Consider the following 17,160-nt stretch of genomic DNA (forward strand, 5'->3'; position numbering starts at 1 on the left):
GAATACCAGTTTCTGGGAATCCCAAGTGCGGAAAACGCTGTTGGGCTTGGGTTCTGCTTGTGGGCTTCCCACAGGCACGTGGCTAGCCACTTTGAGAACAGGATGCTGGCCCAAAATGGGCTTTTGGTCTGATCCAGAAGGGATCCTTTAATTCCTAGGTTGTGTTAGAACAATACAGGAGAGCAAAGTAAATGTGAGTGAGGTTGGGATTAAGAGCAGGGCAAATGCAGCCATCACAAAGGGATGGGGGCCAGGTATATCCAAATGAGGTCTTCAGTTTGGAGCAGAGAGAAGCACAGATCAAGCAGGTTTTGAAATGCAGCCCTATTTCAACTGTTTGGGAAACATGGCCGCGGAGGGGAAAGCAGCAATAATTAGAGCAGGGGAAGCAGAATTTGCACCAATCCAGGCTTTGGAAACGCAGGAATTGGCACTGGGAAGAAATACACAGGATCAGTAAATGGAGAGGAGGAAACTCTTTAGAGGCAGCAAAATATCTGATGCAACCTGAATTAATCTGTTGTCCTCCAGATGTTTTGAGTACTTTGTCCAAAATACAGGGCTCCTGGTTGGGGAAGGCTGTTCTAACACATCACTGTGTGTACCAGCACAACCCACATAGTTTGGCTCTTGGTATGTAGTTGCCTCTTTTTCCCACTTCCCCACCTATAGCAATACTGGGAACTGCCTCTAGTTCTGCCCAGACCGTTCTCGGGTGGTAGAGAAATGTGCAGCAAAAATAATTAAAGGTGATGATTAGAGGTGAGAGAACATAAAGTCTCAACTGCACGACCCTCTTATACTAGCTGAATGCGAGAAATGACCACCCAGCCAAGCAGGACAGTTTTTCCGGTTGGCGGTCCTAATGCAGGGCAGCTCTGTTTGCTTTGGCAAAATCCCTCCCATCTGTCAAACATTATGCAGAAAGCACTGGGCAATTTCCACTCACATGGGCCAAAAAGAACCAGAGCACGTGCAGGGGAAAAAAGGGGTTGGGGTGTTTTTTTTTGGTGGGGGGGGGAGTCTGGGCTGCTGAGCTGTATCCTGTGAATTTCTGCACAAACCTAACAGCTTATCAAGGCAATCCAGCAGCACTAATAAATCATTAAACAAAGGGGAGTGCTGCAACAAAATATTGCCATGTGGAAGTGCTTCTCTAGAGGATTCTAGACATGCCATTCCATTCCCCACACCCCGTCCACGTTTTTTGGTTTTCCATCTGCCCCTTTCCCATTCCAACATTTAAGGAAATTATAATCTCATTGGGCATCCAGGAAGAAGGTTCTATCTCCATGAACTATTTCCAATCTTAAGACCCAAACTAGAAGCACGCAATGTGCATGGGAAAAGCCTTTCGGTGAAAAGGAAAAGAATGCAAAACTTCCTTTTCTTCTGACAGTGGAAATGTGGTCATGCAGACTAAATGTCTAGCCAGTCTTCCTCTTCTGAAGTGCAGACGGAGAGCAGGAAATGGGCCATGTGTTGGGCACCTGAACCCAGGTGTGTGTGCTGCAGGCTGTGAAAGCAGATTGAATGACACTCCCTTTGTGCTCAATCCCAAATATGTAGTTAGTACAGAATTCTGTAGCACAGCTGCTGATAGGAGTGAGAAGCTTTGCTCAGAGACTTGGTTGTCCATTTGCTACCAGGGCAAGACCAAGGTGTTATTATTGGCATTCCTCTCTGAGTTTTGCAGAAGGGAAACCCCCCCCCCCCCGCCTCAAATGACAAGCAGAAAATGCAGAGTCAGAGCATTTCACAGCCATAGAAATGGGGAAACAAAGAATTGGCTGCCCCAGAATGATGGTTCCTCACTGCTTAAAAAGGTAAAAAAGATAAAGGACCCCTGGACAGTTAAGTGCAGTCAAAGGCGACTATGGGGTTGCAGCGCTCAACTCACTTTCAGATCAAGGGAGCTGCTGTTTGTCCACAGACAGCTTTCTGGGTCATGTGGCCAGCATGACTAAACCGTTTCTGGTGCAATGGAACACAGTGACGGAAACCAGAGCGCACGGAAATGCCGTTTACCTTCTTGCCACAGTGGTACCTATTTATCTACTTGGACTGGTGTGCTTTCAAACTGCTAGGTTGGCAGGAGCTGGGACAGAGCTAAGGGAGCTCACCCTGTCACAGAGATTCGAAGCACCGACCTTCGGATCAGCAAACCTAAGAGGTCTGGTGGTTCAGACCACAGCGCCACCCTCATCCCTCTCACTGCTTACCCACCCACAACAACAGGGTGCAGCCACCCCCTAAGGAGAGGAACAGTTACTAAATGCAGGTAGGGCAAGTCAGCAGCAACAGCACCGTACAGTCCCCGTAGTCTTCCCGTTCGATCTGCTCATTGTAATCCAGCGTGGGTGGCTCAACCTCTCCAGGGGTCTCTAGATAAAGAGAAGAAGCAGCACAGTCAGTTCCTGATTCTAGGACCTCTCTAGGACATAAGGGCTTTTAAGAGAAAGGGCTGCTTTGATTAAATGAGTCTGAGTCACTTCACAGCTGTGCTCAAGAGCCAAGTCATCCCTCTAAAGTTGCAGCCCATGAAAGACTGTGACCCCCTTCTAAGAATCCCAGATTTCTGCCTGTGCTTCTTATGGTGAGCAAGCTACTCTTGGGAGCCACTAGGAACCTGCAGTTCTGCATGCCAGTGAGTCATTGATTTCAGGAACCCAAGTCTATGAGGGATGTCTGGAAGAGATGGGCATGTTTAGCCTGGAGAAGAGCAGACTAAGTCGGGGGGCATGGGGGCGAACAGGTTAGCTCTCTTCAAACATCCAAAGCATTCTCGTGAAAAAGACAGAGCAGACTCTTCTCCCATGTCTCTTCCAATTCTTTTTTTCAAGGCTGGAGCCAGGGGCGGATGAAGAGGGGGCGGTGGGGGTGGGCTGCCCCGGGTGTCAACCCTGAGGGGGGTGACAAAATGGTGGGCGGCACTCACCACAGGGCCTGCAGGGCATGCATCTCTCCTGGTAGTAACGTGGTGGCTTGGGCGCCCGCAGGATCCACGCTGCCCCAAACGGTCCGCCCACCGCCTCCCCCTCAGCTGTAGGGTGGCTGATTGGGAGGACACAGGCAGGCTCCACAGAGGCCCCGCAGAGCATCCTGTCCCAGCCATACCTGCCAAGTTCCTGTCAGAGAAATAAGGGATCGGGCGGAAGTAGCAGACCGGAAGTCGCACTGCAGCCATTTTGGAACTGGGCAGAGCTGCATCAAAATTCGCTTCTGAGCATGCTCCGCCCAGTTCCAAAATGGCCGCCGCGCCAGAATAAACCGGGGGGAAACAAAAAAATCTGTTTTTTCAGCTGGGAACAGCTGGAAAAACGGGGGTTTCCCGGGGAATACGGGAGACTTGGCAGCTATGGTCCCAGCTCGCCCCACCCCACAGGCAGCTGGCTCCGTCCCTGGGCGCAGGGCACACATGCCACCCCAGGCACCCAGTCAACTTGCTCCGCCACTGCCTGGAGCACCCATATCAGTTGAAGGATCCTAGGCTCTGGGGACAGGCTGGCCCTTGGTTGCTTCTGACTTGGAAGGATTGTGGTCCTCTATATGTTGTTCATCTCCAACTCCCATCAGCCCCAGCCAGCATGGCCAAGGGTCAAGGATGATGGGAGGTGTGGTGCCACAACATCTGGATGGCCATAGGCTCTCCTCAGCCCTGCTACAAAAGGCTTCAATGAGAAGCTGGAACATGGCCTGACAATAAAAGCCAGCACTGGCTCGTGACTCTTGGCTCTCCCTCCATGCCTGTTTATGGCTCAGTGTTGGCAGCCACAGAACAGTAAAATGAATTTCTGCTTCTTGTATTGAGTTACAGTGAGTTTAGTGTGCGCTGCTGGACTGGGCACAGAATTATTTTAAAATCCTTTAAAGCTAGCAGCATGGTGGCTTGGTCCTCAGATGCTAGCACACAGTGGTTGCATTCCCACTCATCAGAAAATTTAGAGTGGGAAAGAGCTGGCCGACATTAAGAGCAGAAAAACATCTACTCTGAAAACTTTCGGAGAGCCAAGGTGTTTGTGGGTGCAAGTCTGGAGTGTATGTGCCCACATGCCTGGCTAGGTGTGTATGGGTCTGACACCCCCTAGAATCTTGTTCAGTGTGGGTCCCCCATATTCATTATTCAGTGCCTAGACTGTGCTGCCACCTACGGCTAGCAGACCTGGGCAAACAGTCCACCCTGGACATTGGGCATTCACTCACCTGGCCGGCTCTCGTGGCTCCAATTATCTCTTCCAGGCTCTTGTGGGTCAGTTGGGGGTTCGTAGAAGTCAGCTGGAAGAAATCAAATGAGTAAAATTAACAAGGGCAATAGTAAGGCCCTCAAAGAGTTCCGTTCCTGCTCTGTATGGACAGAACTAAGCTGCTCACATTCGGCTTCTACATTAAGAACATAGGAATACAGGAGAAGCCGGCTGGATCAGGCCAATGGCCCGTCAAGTTCAGCATCCTGTTTTCACACTGGCCAGTCAGGTGCTTTTGAGAAGCCTGAAAACTGGGCATGAGCACAACAGCAGTCTGCTCACCTGTGATTCCTAGCAACAGGTACCAGTATTTAGAGACTGTAAGGGAGAGAACCTCCTCCTTGCATCAGAAGTAGCTCCTCCCCAAGCAGTGATGGAAGCGAGGGCTCTGAGGAGGCAAGCCAGGAAGTGGAGGGAGAGTGCCAGGGCTCTGGCAGCATGGGAGAGCCCCGGCTACACAGGAGGGAGGAGAGAGAAGGGGAAAGGAGGGAAAAGGAAAACACAGAGCGTAGACCCTTTCCTCCGGTTCCGGAATTACGCAGGAGAAAGAAGGGGAGGAGATTCACTGTCCCGAGACTCCTATGTTGGGGGAGATCACGTGGGGGGGCAGTGCCGGATTCTGCATCGGACTGAGCAGACATGTTTTACACACCTGTCTCACTGTACATAGAGTGCACCAATAAAAACTGCTTAAAGACAAGCATGGGGAGCGTCGTTACTCTGGAGTAGTCGCAAGAACCTTCTGGAGTAGTCGCAAGAACCTTCTGACAGAGACGCAATGTCTTTGGCAGCAGAGGAAAAGCATAGTCACCTTGTCCTCCATTATCTTGTCTAATCCTTTTTTAAAAGATTCCCTAGTTTATCTATGAGGTGCTTATATATTGTATATATTGTATTATATATTGTATTATATATAGCTTCCTTGTCCCACTGATTGTAAACCCTGGTCCAATGCCTCTCCTCCCCAGTGGACTTACCCTGGTTCATTCCTAGCCTGTGCCCACGTGCTCCTGTGATCAGCGCTCCTCGCTGTTCCCTTCCCCAGCTTGGACGTTCCTCTGCCCCATAGCCCCACAAGCACCCTCTCTCCCCATGTCCCGCATGCTGACTTGCTCTTACTGTGATGCCTAGTGGGATCCTCTTTCTCATCCCATCGTGGTTCCGTTGGCTCATCTGGGAAAAGAGCTGCGGAATAAAATTTTAAAAAGAGCTAGGTCAGAGATTATGAGGAAGCAAAGATGCAACAACTGGGAAGAAGGGAAGGCAGAAAAAACCGACTGAACAAAACAGACAGACAGACATATTTTGTTTCAGTCTGTAGTGCCAGGCAAAAGTCTTAGGGCCAAAGTAAATATGGCTGTCGATGCTCATGACTCCTCCAAGGGCATACGGTTCCTAGGAGAAAGATTCATAGTCCTCAATGCATGCAGAAAGCCAGGGCTTATCCACACAGCAATTCAGTTTTTCTCTGGCTTGACATTTGCTCCAATTTAACACTAAAGAGAGGGCTTACTCTGGGAAAGCAGCAAAAGGGAAAACCACTCAGACCCATGCCTAGACAGCAAGGGTCAAGCGGAAAACTGTTTTCTAGACACGGGACAAGCAGAAGTGTTGACAAGCCCCCCATCACCTGACAGACCAAGGGTGGAGTGGGAGCAGCAGTGCATTGGTTTAGGAGCACAAATGGAGGGCGAGGATCCTTGGGGAGGGGTGGAGAAATAGTCAGTGTGGTTTAAGTTGGACTTGCTTATGAAGGAGTTATACAGAAAGCGGGGAGAGGGAAAGGGAGAGAGGCAGCAGGAAGCATTTGGAGAGAGTGAAGATAATCTGCGACGGTTAGCAGATTCCCTGGCAGACCAGTAAACATGAGGTTATCTGAAAGGGAAGAGGAAGAGCATCACTTGGCCATGCTCCCTGTAAAAACATATGCACTGATCTGATTTATGGAAAGGGAGATGCCATTGCTCAGTGTTAAGAGCATCTGCTTTGCATGCAGAAGGTCCCAGGTCCAATCCACAGCATCTCCATGTAAGACTGGAAAAAGCTTCTGTCTAAAACCCTGCCCACCTAGCAGTTCGAAAGCACATCAAAGTGCAAGTAGATAACTAGGGACCGCTCCAGTGGGAAGGTAAACGGCGTTTCCGTGCGCTGCTCTGGTTCACCAGAAGCAGCTTTGTCATGCTGGCCACATGACCCGGAAGCTGTCTGCGGACAAACGCCGGCTCCCTCGGCCTATAGAGCGAGATGAGCGCCGCAACCCCAGAGTCGGACACGACTGGACCTGATGGTCAGGGGCCCCTTTACCTTTAAAACCCTGGAGAGCCAGTCAGCGTAGGCCACTGAGCTACATGGACCAATGGTCTGATTCAGTGTAAGAGTTTCCCATGTTCCTACGGATGAGGAGAGGCTGCTTGGCAACTGCTCCCAAGTCTAATAAATATGAACAACACCTCTCTATCCTATAGACTAAACCTAAACCTGGTCAATTAACAAATTATAACAGCGAGTAAATAATCACCAACCCCCCTTAAATGTGTTGCTCTTTGCACTACAAGAGTGTCAACTGCCTGTCGTGAGTTGGATAGCATTCAGCGCCTGACATATCTATACTTCAATTCGATAATGCTGTGGCAGGGCAGGGAGGACCAGGTAGACCTCAAGATGTGGTTTGATTCCAACTCCCACCAACCCCAGCAAGCATGGCCAATGGTCATCGAAGATGGAAGTTAGAGTTCAAATACATTGGAGGGGGGAGCACGCGTTCCCCATTTCTGATTGATTATAGACGAGTTTAGTAGCAATGGCTTGCCCCAAAGAATTATGAGGTCTGCGGTTTGTTGCCTATTTTTGTTTCCCCTGGGCCAGAGCTACAGTTACAAAGAGGAGAATAAGTTTCTGCATTAACGTGTAGATGGGCCCCTGTTATAAAAAGTTAATTACAGTTTTATCAGTTTCATTAACCATGTTCACATTTCATTTGCTGGTGCCTAATATCTTCAGTCCCATTAAAAACAACCCTTTTATGGCACTCTAGTTAGCTGGGGTCTGGGTGCTGCCACCATTTTAGCTTCCCACAATGCCCCTTACGTAGTGTTGCTCTAGGGCATTATGGGAAATTTAAATGGCAGTGCTTTGCAGATCCACCAGCCTGGCTCTCATTGGAGCGTAATATCTAACTGGTACAAATACAGTACGTCATCTCCCTCCTCCAGTTTTCCCCCTTTTCCCTCGGGTATCTCTTTAGCATCTTCCTCCTCAGTTCCTTTTCCTCGGCTTCCCTCCCCACTCTCTCAGACAACAACCCATTTTTGATAAACTGCCTCTTCCCTAGAATCCTGTGTTTCTCCCTTCCCTCCCTCTTCATTCTATGACCTCACTGGCGCATGAATCACACATGCATTCCAGATGGACCTACCAAATAGCTACACTTCCTCTCCATCTCTTCCCCCATAGATCTCAAAATATATCATCATTACTCCGATATAGGGAAACACATACTTTGGACTATAAATACCACAATACTTATGCAGTGGTGTAGTGTGTTGGGGGCAGAGAGGGCCATTGCGCTGTGCACACAATTTCTCTCTCTCCCTCCCTGTGTGTGTCTGTGCACAAACCAGGTGCACAGAGATCCCTGTGACATCCTGGAAAGGCTGCCCAGAATAGAATGTTGTTGCCCTCAGGCCAGGGGCGTTCCAAGGCGGAGGTGGGGGTGGGCCATCCGCCTGGGGTGCCATTCCAAAGGCATGGGTGTGTGACAAAATGCCGACCCCTGATCAGCGGCGCCCCCGGGAGGCATGGCACGCCCCCGGGAGGCGCACCACGCCCCCTGCAGACAGCATGCCACGCCCCCTGGGATGAGCACCGCTCCGGGTACCAGAGCAGGTTGCTCTGCCTCTGTCTCAGGCTCAAGAAAGGTCCCTTTCCCATGCAATATGACTAATGGAGGAAAGAAATAGGAACTTACATTCCCCGCCTTCTTCATTCACTCGAGAATGCTCATCTTCCCTCCCATAGGGAGAGTGAAATCGGGATGAATCGGGCACTCCATAGCCATCTTCCTCCCCGGCTGGCGGTGGGATCAAGGGCCTTTCCTCATATGGTTGGATAGGGGGAGAAGGCTTCTCTGTTCTCTTTCCTCCTGATGGTTTCTTCGTGGCTTTGGGAGATTTCTCCTTAGGTTTCTTGGTTGCCTTTGGACGCTTCTCCTTTGGCTTTTTGGTGGGCTTGGGGGGCTTCTCCTTCTTAGGGCCCTTGGGAGGCCTCTCTTTAGGCTTCTTGGTTGGTTTGGGCACTTTCTCCTTTTTCCCTTTCTTGGGCTTCTGTCTCGCTGGCTCCCGTGTCGCTGCAGGAAAAGAAACATGGTCAGCGCCGGTCAATTTCTGTTTTCCTCGGTTTCTCATTTTTTTCCAATCTTAACTTCAGTTCTCTCCAATTCCACAGCAGTTTGCAATAAATAATAATAATAATAATAATAATAATAATAATAATAATAATAAATTTATTTATACCCTGCCCATCTGGCTGGGTTTCCCCAGCCACTATGGTTGGCTCCCAAGAAGAATATTAAAAACATGATAGGATAGCAAACATTAAAAACTTCCCTAAACAAGGTTGCCTTCAGATGTCTTCTAAAAGTCAGATACGGTCGTTGTTTATTTCCTGGACATTCCACTACTACCGAGAAGGCCCTCTGCCTGGATCCCTGTAACCTCACTTCTCGCAGTAAGGGAACTGCCAGAAGGCCCTCAGAGGAGGACCTCAGTGTTCGGGCTGAACGATGGAGGTATACTTCAGGTATACTGGACCGAGGCCGTTTAGGGCTTTAAAAGGTCAGAACCAACACTTTGAATTGTGCTCAGAAACGTACTGGGAGCCAATGTATGTTGGATTTGTGACTGTAAAATTTTAATCTGAAAAACTAAATAAATGGTTTTTTTAAAAAAATAGAGTGCTGTGATGTTCTCTGTGTGGTGCTGCTTCTGAGTAACAAAATGTTCACAGAGAAACAGCGGTATCCCCCACAATCATGTTGGCTGCATCCTCTGGGAGATGGTGCAAACTAGACTCAGTGGGAGTCACATGGGCAAAGACAGACCAGAGGATGTGAGTGTGTGGAGAATGAATGGGGCACACTCAGGGAGGAGGCCCCACTGAGAGCAGCTTGACCAAGCCACCCCCAAACAAACAATAGCCAGCATTCATGGAGTAATAAGGACATAAAAGAAATGTTCTGCTGGATTCAGGCCCTAAGCCCATCAAAATCCAGCATCCTGTTCTCCCAGTAGCCAACCAGAGACATATGGGAAGCCCATACTGTAAGCAGGACCTGAGTGTGAGAGCACACATCCCAGCAACTAATACTCAAAGACATGATCCCTCCGATGATGGAGGCAGAACATAGCCATCACAGCTGGGACTGCACACTGATTTTTCTGAAAACTTTTCATTCCAGCCTCTTTTCCCTGACACATGAAGTTTGCGCATATGGGGCTTTCTTCTGTGAGTCAGAGGCCCCGTCTCTAAAGGAAGGCCAGTGAGTAAGGGCTATGTCACTTCACAGCCCCACAGACAGCCGCAGCCTCATTCCAAAGTTCTGAGCATCAGCAATTCCTTGGTCTGTGGGGCTGAGCACGCAGCCTGTGGTACTTGTACCCTCTGGGCAGCGAGCTGCAAACCAACCCAGTGTTGGTGCCAGGAATGGAATTCCTTCTGTGCTCCCACAGGGACTGTCTTTCGCTCCGGGGAGAGCAGCAAACTGCTGGGGCTTTGCAGACCATCTCTCTAGGGCCAGGCCTTTTCTCCCACTCACCCACCCACAGGGAAGAGAGGCACAAATTCCTGTGCTGCCTGCCCTCAGCTTCCTCTGCAAGCAGCGGCCAGCGGCCTTGCTGGAAAAGAGGGAGCAATGACCTCCTTTCTGGTTCGCCACAACTCGCTTCCACCGCAGCGAAACAGAATGCCAAGCTTCCCTTCATTCTCTCCAGAATTTGCCAGAGATGGGCATTTTGCTCCCTGAGGCAAAATGCAAGATAGCTCCCCCCCATTCACCTATAGAATTTAGCTGGACCAGAAGTTGCTCCCACAGTGACAACAGGATAGTGTCCTCACCCATATATTTAAAACACTCTTTAACAGCTTCATCCAAAGAATTCTGGGAGTTGTTGTTTGTGAAAGGAGCAGAGAGATATTCAGAGACCCCCTCTTCCCCTCACAGAGCTAAAATTCCCAGAGAGGTTTAACAAAGCATTCTTCCTCCCGGGGACCTTTGGAACTGCACCTCTGCGAGGGGAATAGGGAACTCCTAACCCAACTCTCAGCAGCCTTAACAAACTACAGTTCCCAGGATTCCTTGGGTGGAAACACAGCATAATAGTGTGGTGTGGTTGTGGCTTACGAGCAAGCTAGTTTACAGAGAATGGAGGTTTGCTGCCTCCCCACCCCCAGTAAAATGCAGGTGCCTCTCTTTAACCAACTGTAGTGCCCGGCTTGCCTTCCCTTCATTTTCTACAGATCTCCAGCTGAAAAACATGTCAAAGCATGTGAGGACCACATGGCAATTTGCCTCTTTTATATTTTCCTTTTATAGCTTAACTACAGGTTCAACTTTCATTTTCTTCTTCTTCTTCTTTCTTTTTTAAAAAAGACTTTTTGAGTGAGAAGTACAAGCTGGCCTCTAGCTTATCTGTGATCCCCAGTGGCAACTCCTGCATTATTCCCCTTTTTTGCTAGGTCACCTATAAAGCAACCCTATCAAGCAACAGTCATTCACAACCTCTCTTCCTGCCAGGAGAGAAGTACCATCCCTGTGTTAGGCTTTTCCTTTAAGACTGATGTGGTCAATGGTGCTACACAGAGATGTGTGTTTGTAGCCCTGATCTGAATGATAGCACACCTGTGAGCTTTTGCTAATTTGAATAATTGAAGGTAGAGTTTGCTTACTGTAATGTGATTGGGTAATTGACTATTTTGAATTCTGTATTTAAGCTACCCAAATGGTTCATGGGTGTGGTGGTGGTGATGTATTGTGAAAAGCAGAGGAAAGGAGTAGAGGAGTGTGTTGTATATAATTGTAAATAAAAGCAAGCAAAGATATTGAAGACGACTTTGTTATTTCGTCGACCCTGCCGCTGTTGCCACTCGGTTGGTGCGTATTTTGCCCAACACCCTGTAGCTGTACCAAATCCACACATGAACAGAAGACGAGATGGAGTCACAGCTCTCGAAAGCTTTCCTCCTGCAGCCAAGCCACAAAGCAAGGATATCTTGTTGGAGGTTGTGCTGGGAGCCAAACCACATTTCCAGGGACTGGAGAATAGAAATCTGAATGGAACGCAGAAGAGCATTGGGGGGGGGGGGAGCCTCTCTTTTTTTTGAAGCAGCGTGTACAAATGTCTGCATTCAGGTAGACTCATTGTCAGGTGTGACACCATGCAGGTAAAAATCCAGGCTGAATGCACAAATGTCCCCTGTTCCTCACAGACGCCAACCTACGCGATTCCGGTTGTGTAATTCTAAACATCGATTCCTAGACTAGTTCATTGGCTCCTGCAAAGCAAGAAGCATGGCTAGTAGATGATGGTACCTTAAGACCAATGTTAGAGGGGCAGCTAAAAACATGAGTGGACAGTATTTAGACAGGAAAAGAAGGAACTATGAATGTAGCTGTCACAGGAACATATCTGAAAGGCTCCATTTTCAAGGCCTGGGAGAATGGGCCTGGTCTTGGATGATGGCATGTGGAGTTGTTTTAGGGGCCTTTGTTAGAAACATGCGGCACGTCCATATTATCTCTGTGTAAATGGGCGTGTGCGTCACAAATATGTACATTTGTCATATCAGATGTATAGCACAAGTGCCAGTTCTGTTGCTAGAATGCATTGATAAGTCAACAAGCATCTCTCAGCCCCTCCAAATGTCCCTATTTTCCAGGGACAGTCCCGGATTTACAGAAGCTGCCTCGGTTTCTGATTAGATCCCAGAATGTCCCGCTTTTCCTTGGGGCATCCCTATTGGACGTCCCTATTTTCACCAGAGAAATGTCGGAGGGTATGATCTCTTGCAGGGAATTGTCTCTGTGTAGCTTTCCTGGGTCTGTGAGAGGCCCAGGAAAGCTGGGCACAGAAGCCTAATGAAGAAGCCTAAAAATTTGTTAGTGAGTGTAGTGCTGCGTAGTGGTTAGAGTGTCAGAGTAAGATTTGGGAGGCCCAAGTTGGAATCCCCTCTGAGTTGCTATCTCTCAGCTTCACTTAATTCAGGAAGGGAGAGCCCAGGGGCGTAGGAAGGGAGGGGCGATAGGGGCGCTCCGCCCCGGGCAGCACGATCCCGAGGGCCCATTGCGGCTGCTCCCCCGCCTGCGCTGGGCACCCCGCCCCCAGAACGCGCACCCCGCCCCCAGAATGCGCACCAGCCCCGCCCCTGCCTGCTCTCCGCCCCCGGTGCTGGAGAACGAAGCTCCGCCACTGGGAGAGCCTTGTCATTAGGCAGAGTGAGGCAACCACCTTAGGCAGCAGATGCAGGCAGGCAGTGGCGGCAGACCTTCAGCCATTCCTTTTGAGCCCCACAGCCATACCCCCATTAGGGGGGGGGTGCAGGACAGGTTGCAACACCTGTGCGTGCCACACAGCCCCTTCTGCATCACTACAACTGACCTGCAGGCCTCAGGTGCCAGCCTTGAAATAAAGGTCGATTCTCCATGGTTTTGGAACATGGAATGGGGGGGACCCCATCTTGTCCTTCACTACAGGCAGAAAAACAATATTGAGCTGGGTTGTTGATAAGATAAAATGGGGAGTGGAAAATCATGTGCACTGTCTTGAGTTTCTTGGAGGAAAGGTGGACTATGCATGTAATATATAGTATCTCATCAGTGCTGATATTCTCTCAAGCTAGCTGTCAGGTGAGAGTTTCCTACAGCTCAACGCATGCAAACCATGAGCAGAACCCCTTGATAGTAATGATGTTTGGGGATTAGCTGACTCGAATTTAAATTATTTCATCCATCTGCTGACCTGGGGGCTCTGCTCCCACTCTGGCTGCGCGCACAACAAAGCATGAACAACCGCCGGCGCCAAAGAACACCGGAAGCGCGTTCAGTAAGGATCAGATAAACCATGCAGTGCAGGTGCAATTCTGCACCTGGAAAACATCAGCTACATACAGGAAAGCTGCTTTGAGATGCAGTTCATCTTTGCTGCTAGTTAGGGGCACTTTTTGCATATTTGTTCCTCACTAAAACAACCCATACTATTTCCTCTCATAGAATCACAGGGCATCATCTGAAGACACATGACGTAGCAACTTTCTAAAACTAAGTTGATCTAACTCTGGGTGGGATATTGCCTGCTAAACCTATGCTTGCTGCTTTGAATTTCCAGGTAGGAAATGAATGATAATATTTTACTGTAATATATATATATATATATATATATATATATATATATATATATATATATATATATAAACAGGCACAGGCCAGGAAACAAGTGTACCTTTCTCAGCTTACCCCATCACCTCTCCTTCATTAAAGCCAGAATACTGCACAAGCACAATCCTAGATAAAAAATGACAGACCTACGAGGTTATACATGCGGACCTTTGTGCCCCCTGCTGGGAATCATTATTAACATGGTTGAGGAACTGATAAACACATGCACACATCCTGACCTTGGTCAAAAGCCTTTCCACAAATAGCAGGCAATAACAATAATGACAAGCGGGGGGAAATATTGGGCCTTCCTCCCACTGCAGTGCTATTTTCCAAATATTTAAAAATCTATCTCAAGGCTTACAGATAATATTGGTAGCTTTAATATTGCCGATTTTCTTTCAAACTGGTGTGTGTGTTCACTTTGGGTTTATGTCCTGGATCCTTAGAAGTATGCCCCATTTGTTCTGAAACCACATGTTTCAAAATCATCATCATCATCATCATTTAACACTGATGAAGTAAATTCTTACTGGTGGAACCATTTACTACAAATTATTCTGTTAAGCCTTGAAGATGCCACAAAACTCATTTTGGTTTTGCTGTGGCAGACCAACAAAGCTAGTCTGCTTCACTGTGGGTGAACCACACATCACAATTCCTAAACAAAAGGAAGGGCCGATGCTCAGTCTTAAGAGCATCTGCTTTGCATGCAGAAAGTCCCAAGTTCGATTCCTGGCATCTCCAGGCAGAGCTGGAAATGTTCCCTTTCTGAAACCCCAGAGAACCTCTACCAGTCCGTGTGTGGACAATAGTGAGCTAGATAAACCAATGTCTGATTTTCTCGCCCAGCAAGTGTGCTCTTTCCTCCTCCAAGCACCTGATGTACACAGAGTAGGCACATACAAAAAAGGTAGGACTTTATCAACATCACCTAGCATCACCGAGGCAGAAATATAGGGCCCCCATGAAGCAGGGGAGTGGAGGACGCAAACACTGCAGAGCTTGCCAACCCCATGTAACTGAAGTAAGATGCATTGCTTTCTAAAGAGAGCAGCCCCTGTCAAACTGTTAAGTCCTGAGTCTTAAATTACTGCACAGTTTCATAGAAGCACATTGTAATGGCTATACAAAGCTGCTACATACAGTACCAAGTCAAACCAATGGTCCCTCTTGCTCAGGTCTCTATGCAGGAAGAAGCAAAGATCACCAGTGTCGAAACCATGATGCTTCAACATCATTATGGACTCACTAACCGTGTTCATGGAAGAGAAACTCAGCTACAAGTGATCGCCAAAGAAGAAGACACTGACTGGCAGCAGGTCTCCAGCGGTTTTAGGCTTGGGGAGGGGGGGGGTCCTCTCCCAGTCCTACCTAGAGATGCTGGAGAATGAACCTGGCACTTTCTGCATGCAAGCCCCTCCCAGCAGCTTCCTGGGGTCTCAAGCAGAATCTCTTTCCCATCACCTGCCACCTGAAATTCTTTGAACTTGAGATGCTGAGGATCAAACCTGGGGTCTTCTGAACGGAAGAGAACACGTCCTTCCGCTGAGCTACGGCTCTTCCCCGGGGAACGCACCTCAGCCATCCCACAATGGATGATCGCTCTCACCTTCTTCCAGTTCCGTGGGGGCTTTGCCCCTTTCTGCAGGGTCCAGCCTTCCTTGGTTTTCGGGAAGCTCCTCGCCCAAGGCCACTTTCTCAGCCTCCCGACCTTCTGTGTCTTCCTCCTCAACCTCCCCCAGGAAGCCTTTCAAGAACTCCTCGATTTCATGGTCGGTCAACACCGACTGCGCCTCCACCTGGGCAGGGTTGGGGGGGCACAGAAGCCCCACCAGCAGGCAAAGCAGCGCCAGTGGGCAAATAGCTCCCATCCTTGCAGGCGGTGTCTTAGAGCGAGGGGAGGTGTATTGGGAGGGTATAGGGGAATCCTCAGATTTCTCTTCTCACCTGTGGCAGGAGCTGGAGGTGGGGTTTGAAGTAGGATGGAGTTGGCGGGGCGGGGCAGGGGGCTCTTCTATATGGTGGCTATTTTCTTCCGTGTCAGAGGATATGGGGAAATAGATCACTCCTCTGGAAGGGGGGAGGGCAACCGAAGGCAATGACTTTTTAAAATGGGGGGGGGGGTGTCAGGTCAAGTGGGAAGGGCTGGCTGGAGCACGGGGGGGGTGTTATTTAAGGGGGGACTGGCAGGGAGGGGAGCTCAGAAGTTGGGAGGAAGGGAGAAGAAAAGGCGCGCGGGGAGACAGAGAAAGGAAGAGATTTGAGGCTTTGGGGTAACTGGGGCGACGCGTATAAATCAAGGGGCTCCGTCCTGGCTGCAACAAGGTATCGGTCCGTCAACGGCTCCCCCAGGGGCTTGCAAAGGGAAATGGGTTTTCTCAGCAGCAGGAAAAAAGCGCTGGCGAAGGCAGCGAAGGACCGTCGTCTAATCGAGACCAGAAGCGCCTGCGGTTTCCGCGACGGCGTTTGAAGTATCCGAGACTAGGAGAGCGAAAACCAGACAGATACGAAGTTTCCTCTTCCCCGCTCGCCTCTCTCCCAATGCCCAGGCAGTCCGAAGGCAAGTCCTAAGAAAGCAATCGAGAAAAAGGGGAGAGCTGGAAGAGGGGGAGGAGGACGGAAATTGCCCGGAACTCCCCAGGCGGCTGCGCTCCCCTCTCAGCGTCTGGCAAAACTCATCTCCGCGCCTTCCCTGCCCGCCCCCTCGGAGATCTCCAAGAAGAAGAAAGAGCGAAGCTCGTGTTCGCGGTTTCTCCGGCTCCTCGCGAATCTCCAGCGAGTCCTTTCGATCCTGGGCAAGGGAGGTTGGGGGTGGGGAGCGCAGGGGCGAGATTGCGCAAGGGCTATTCCTGAGGGGGGGTTAGTGGGGGTGTCGGAAGGCGGCTTATCTTCGCGGGGGTGGCGGAGCTGGCTGAGTGGTCCCGTCTCCTCTTTGTGCGCAAATAAAAATGTGGCAGTTAAAGCGCTCCTGGCAAGAGCCGCGGCGAACCTCCTGACCCACTGAGAAGAAAAGCGAGTCGGATCTCCACCCCCAGCCCTCCTACCTCCACCCACCCACCCCAGCATCCCATTTCCAGAAAAGAAGGGTGGATCTAAAGCTGCTTCGAGCGACGCGTAGGCAGAACAAGGGCACCAAAATATACACGGGATCCTGCCAGGCGCACGCGGCGGGAGGAGGTGGTCGTCTCGTCTCTCCTTCTCATGGTTAATATAATATTATTATTGCTTGCCTTTCATCAGAAGGTCCCTGCAGGAATGAAAAGGCAGCATTAAAAATAAGCCCAGAACAAATCGCAATCACAACTGGAGTGGGCCCTCGAGATATGTCTCGAACAAAATTTTTGCCATGGAGTTGCCAGGCGCATCCCTGGAAAGGGAAGGGAACTGCACGACTTAGGGGCTGCCAGAGAATGCCCTCTCCTAAGCCGCGCCCCCCAAAGCTTCAGAGGGCAGAGGAACTCTCAAGAGGGAGTCTGATCTTTGGCC

General features: G+C 49.7%; 1 protein-coding gene across 2 annotated transcripts in view; it reads right to left on the reverse strand.

The window, feature by feature from the left end:
- AEBP1 (AE binding protein 1) overlaps positions 1-16,921 on the reverse strand; it is a 50,613-nt gene extending 33,692 nt beyond the window's left edge. The window contains exons 1-5 of one of the 2 annotated variants that reach the window (XM_035139151.3): positions 15,284-16,921; positions 8,212-8,589; positions 5,364-5,429; positions 4,204-4,275; positions 2,313-2,384 (exon numbers count right to left, since the gene is read on the reverse strand). In XM_035139151.3, the coding sequence (XP_034995042.3) occupies positions 2,313-2,384; positions 4,204-4,275; positions 5,364-5,429; positions 8,212-8,589; positions 15,284-15,545 (850 nt within the window). In that variant the 5' untranslated portion in view covers positions 15,546-16,921. The remainder of the gene's footprint in view (positions 1-2,312; positions 2,385-4,203; positions 4,276-5,363; positions 5,430-8,211; positions 8,590-15,283) is intronic. The other variant, XM_035139152.3, reaches the window with a different exon arrangement.
- Positions 16,922-17,160: the final 239 nt, after the last annotated feature.

This window comes from Zootoca vivipara, chromosome 14 (genome assembly GCF_965207765.1).
Source record: "Zootoca vivipara chromosome 14, rZooViv2.hap1.1, whole genome shotgun sequence".
Taxonomy (NCBI): Eukaryota; Metazoa; Chordata; class Lepidosauria; order Squamata; family Lacertidae; genus Zootoca; species Zootoca vivipara.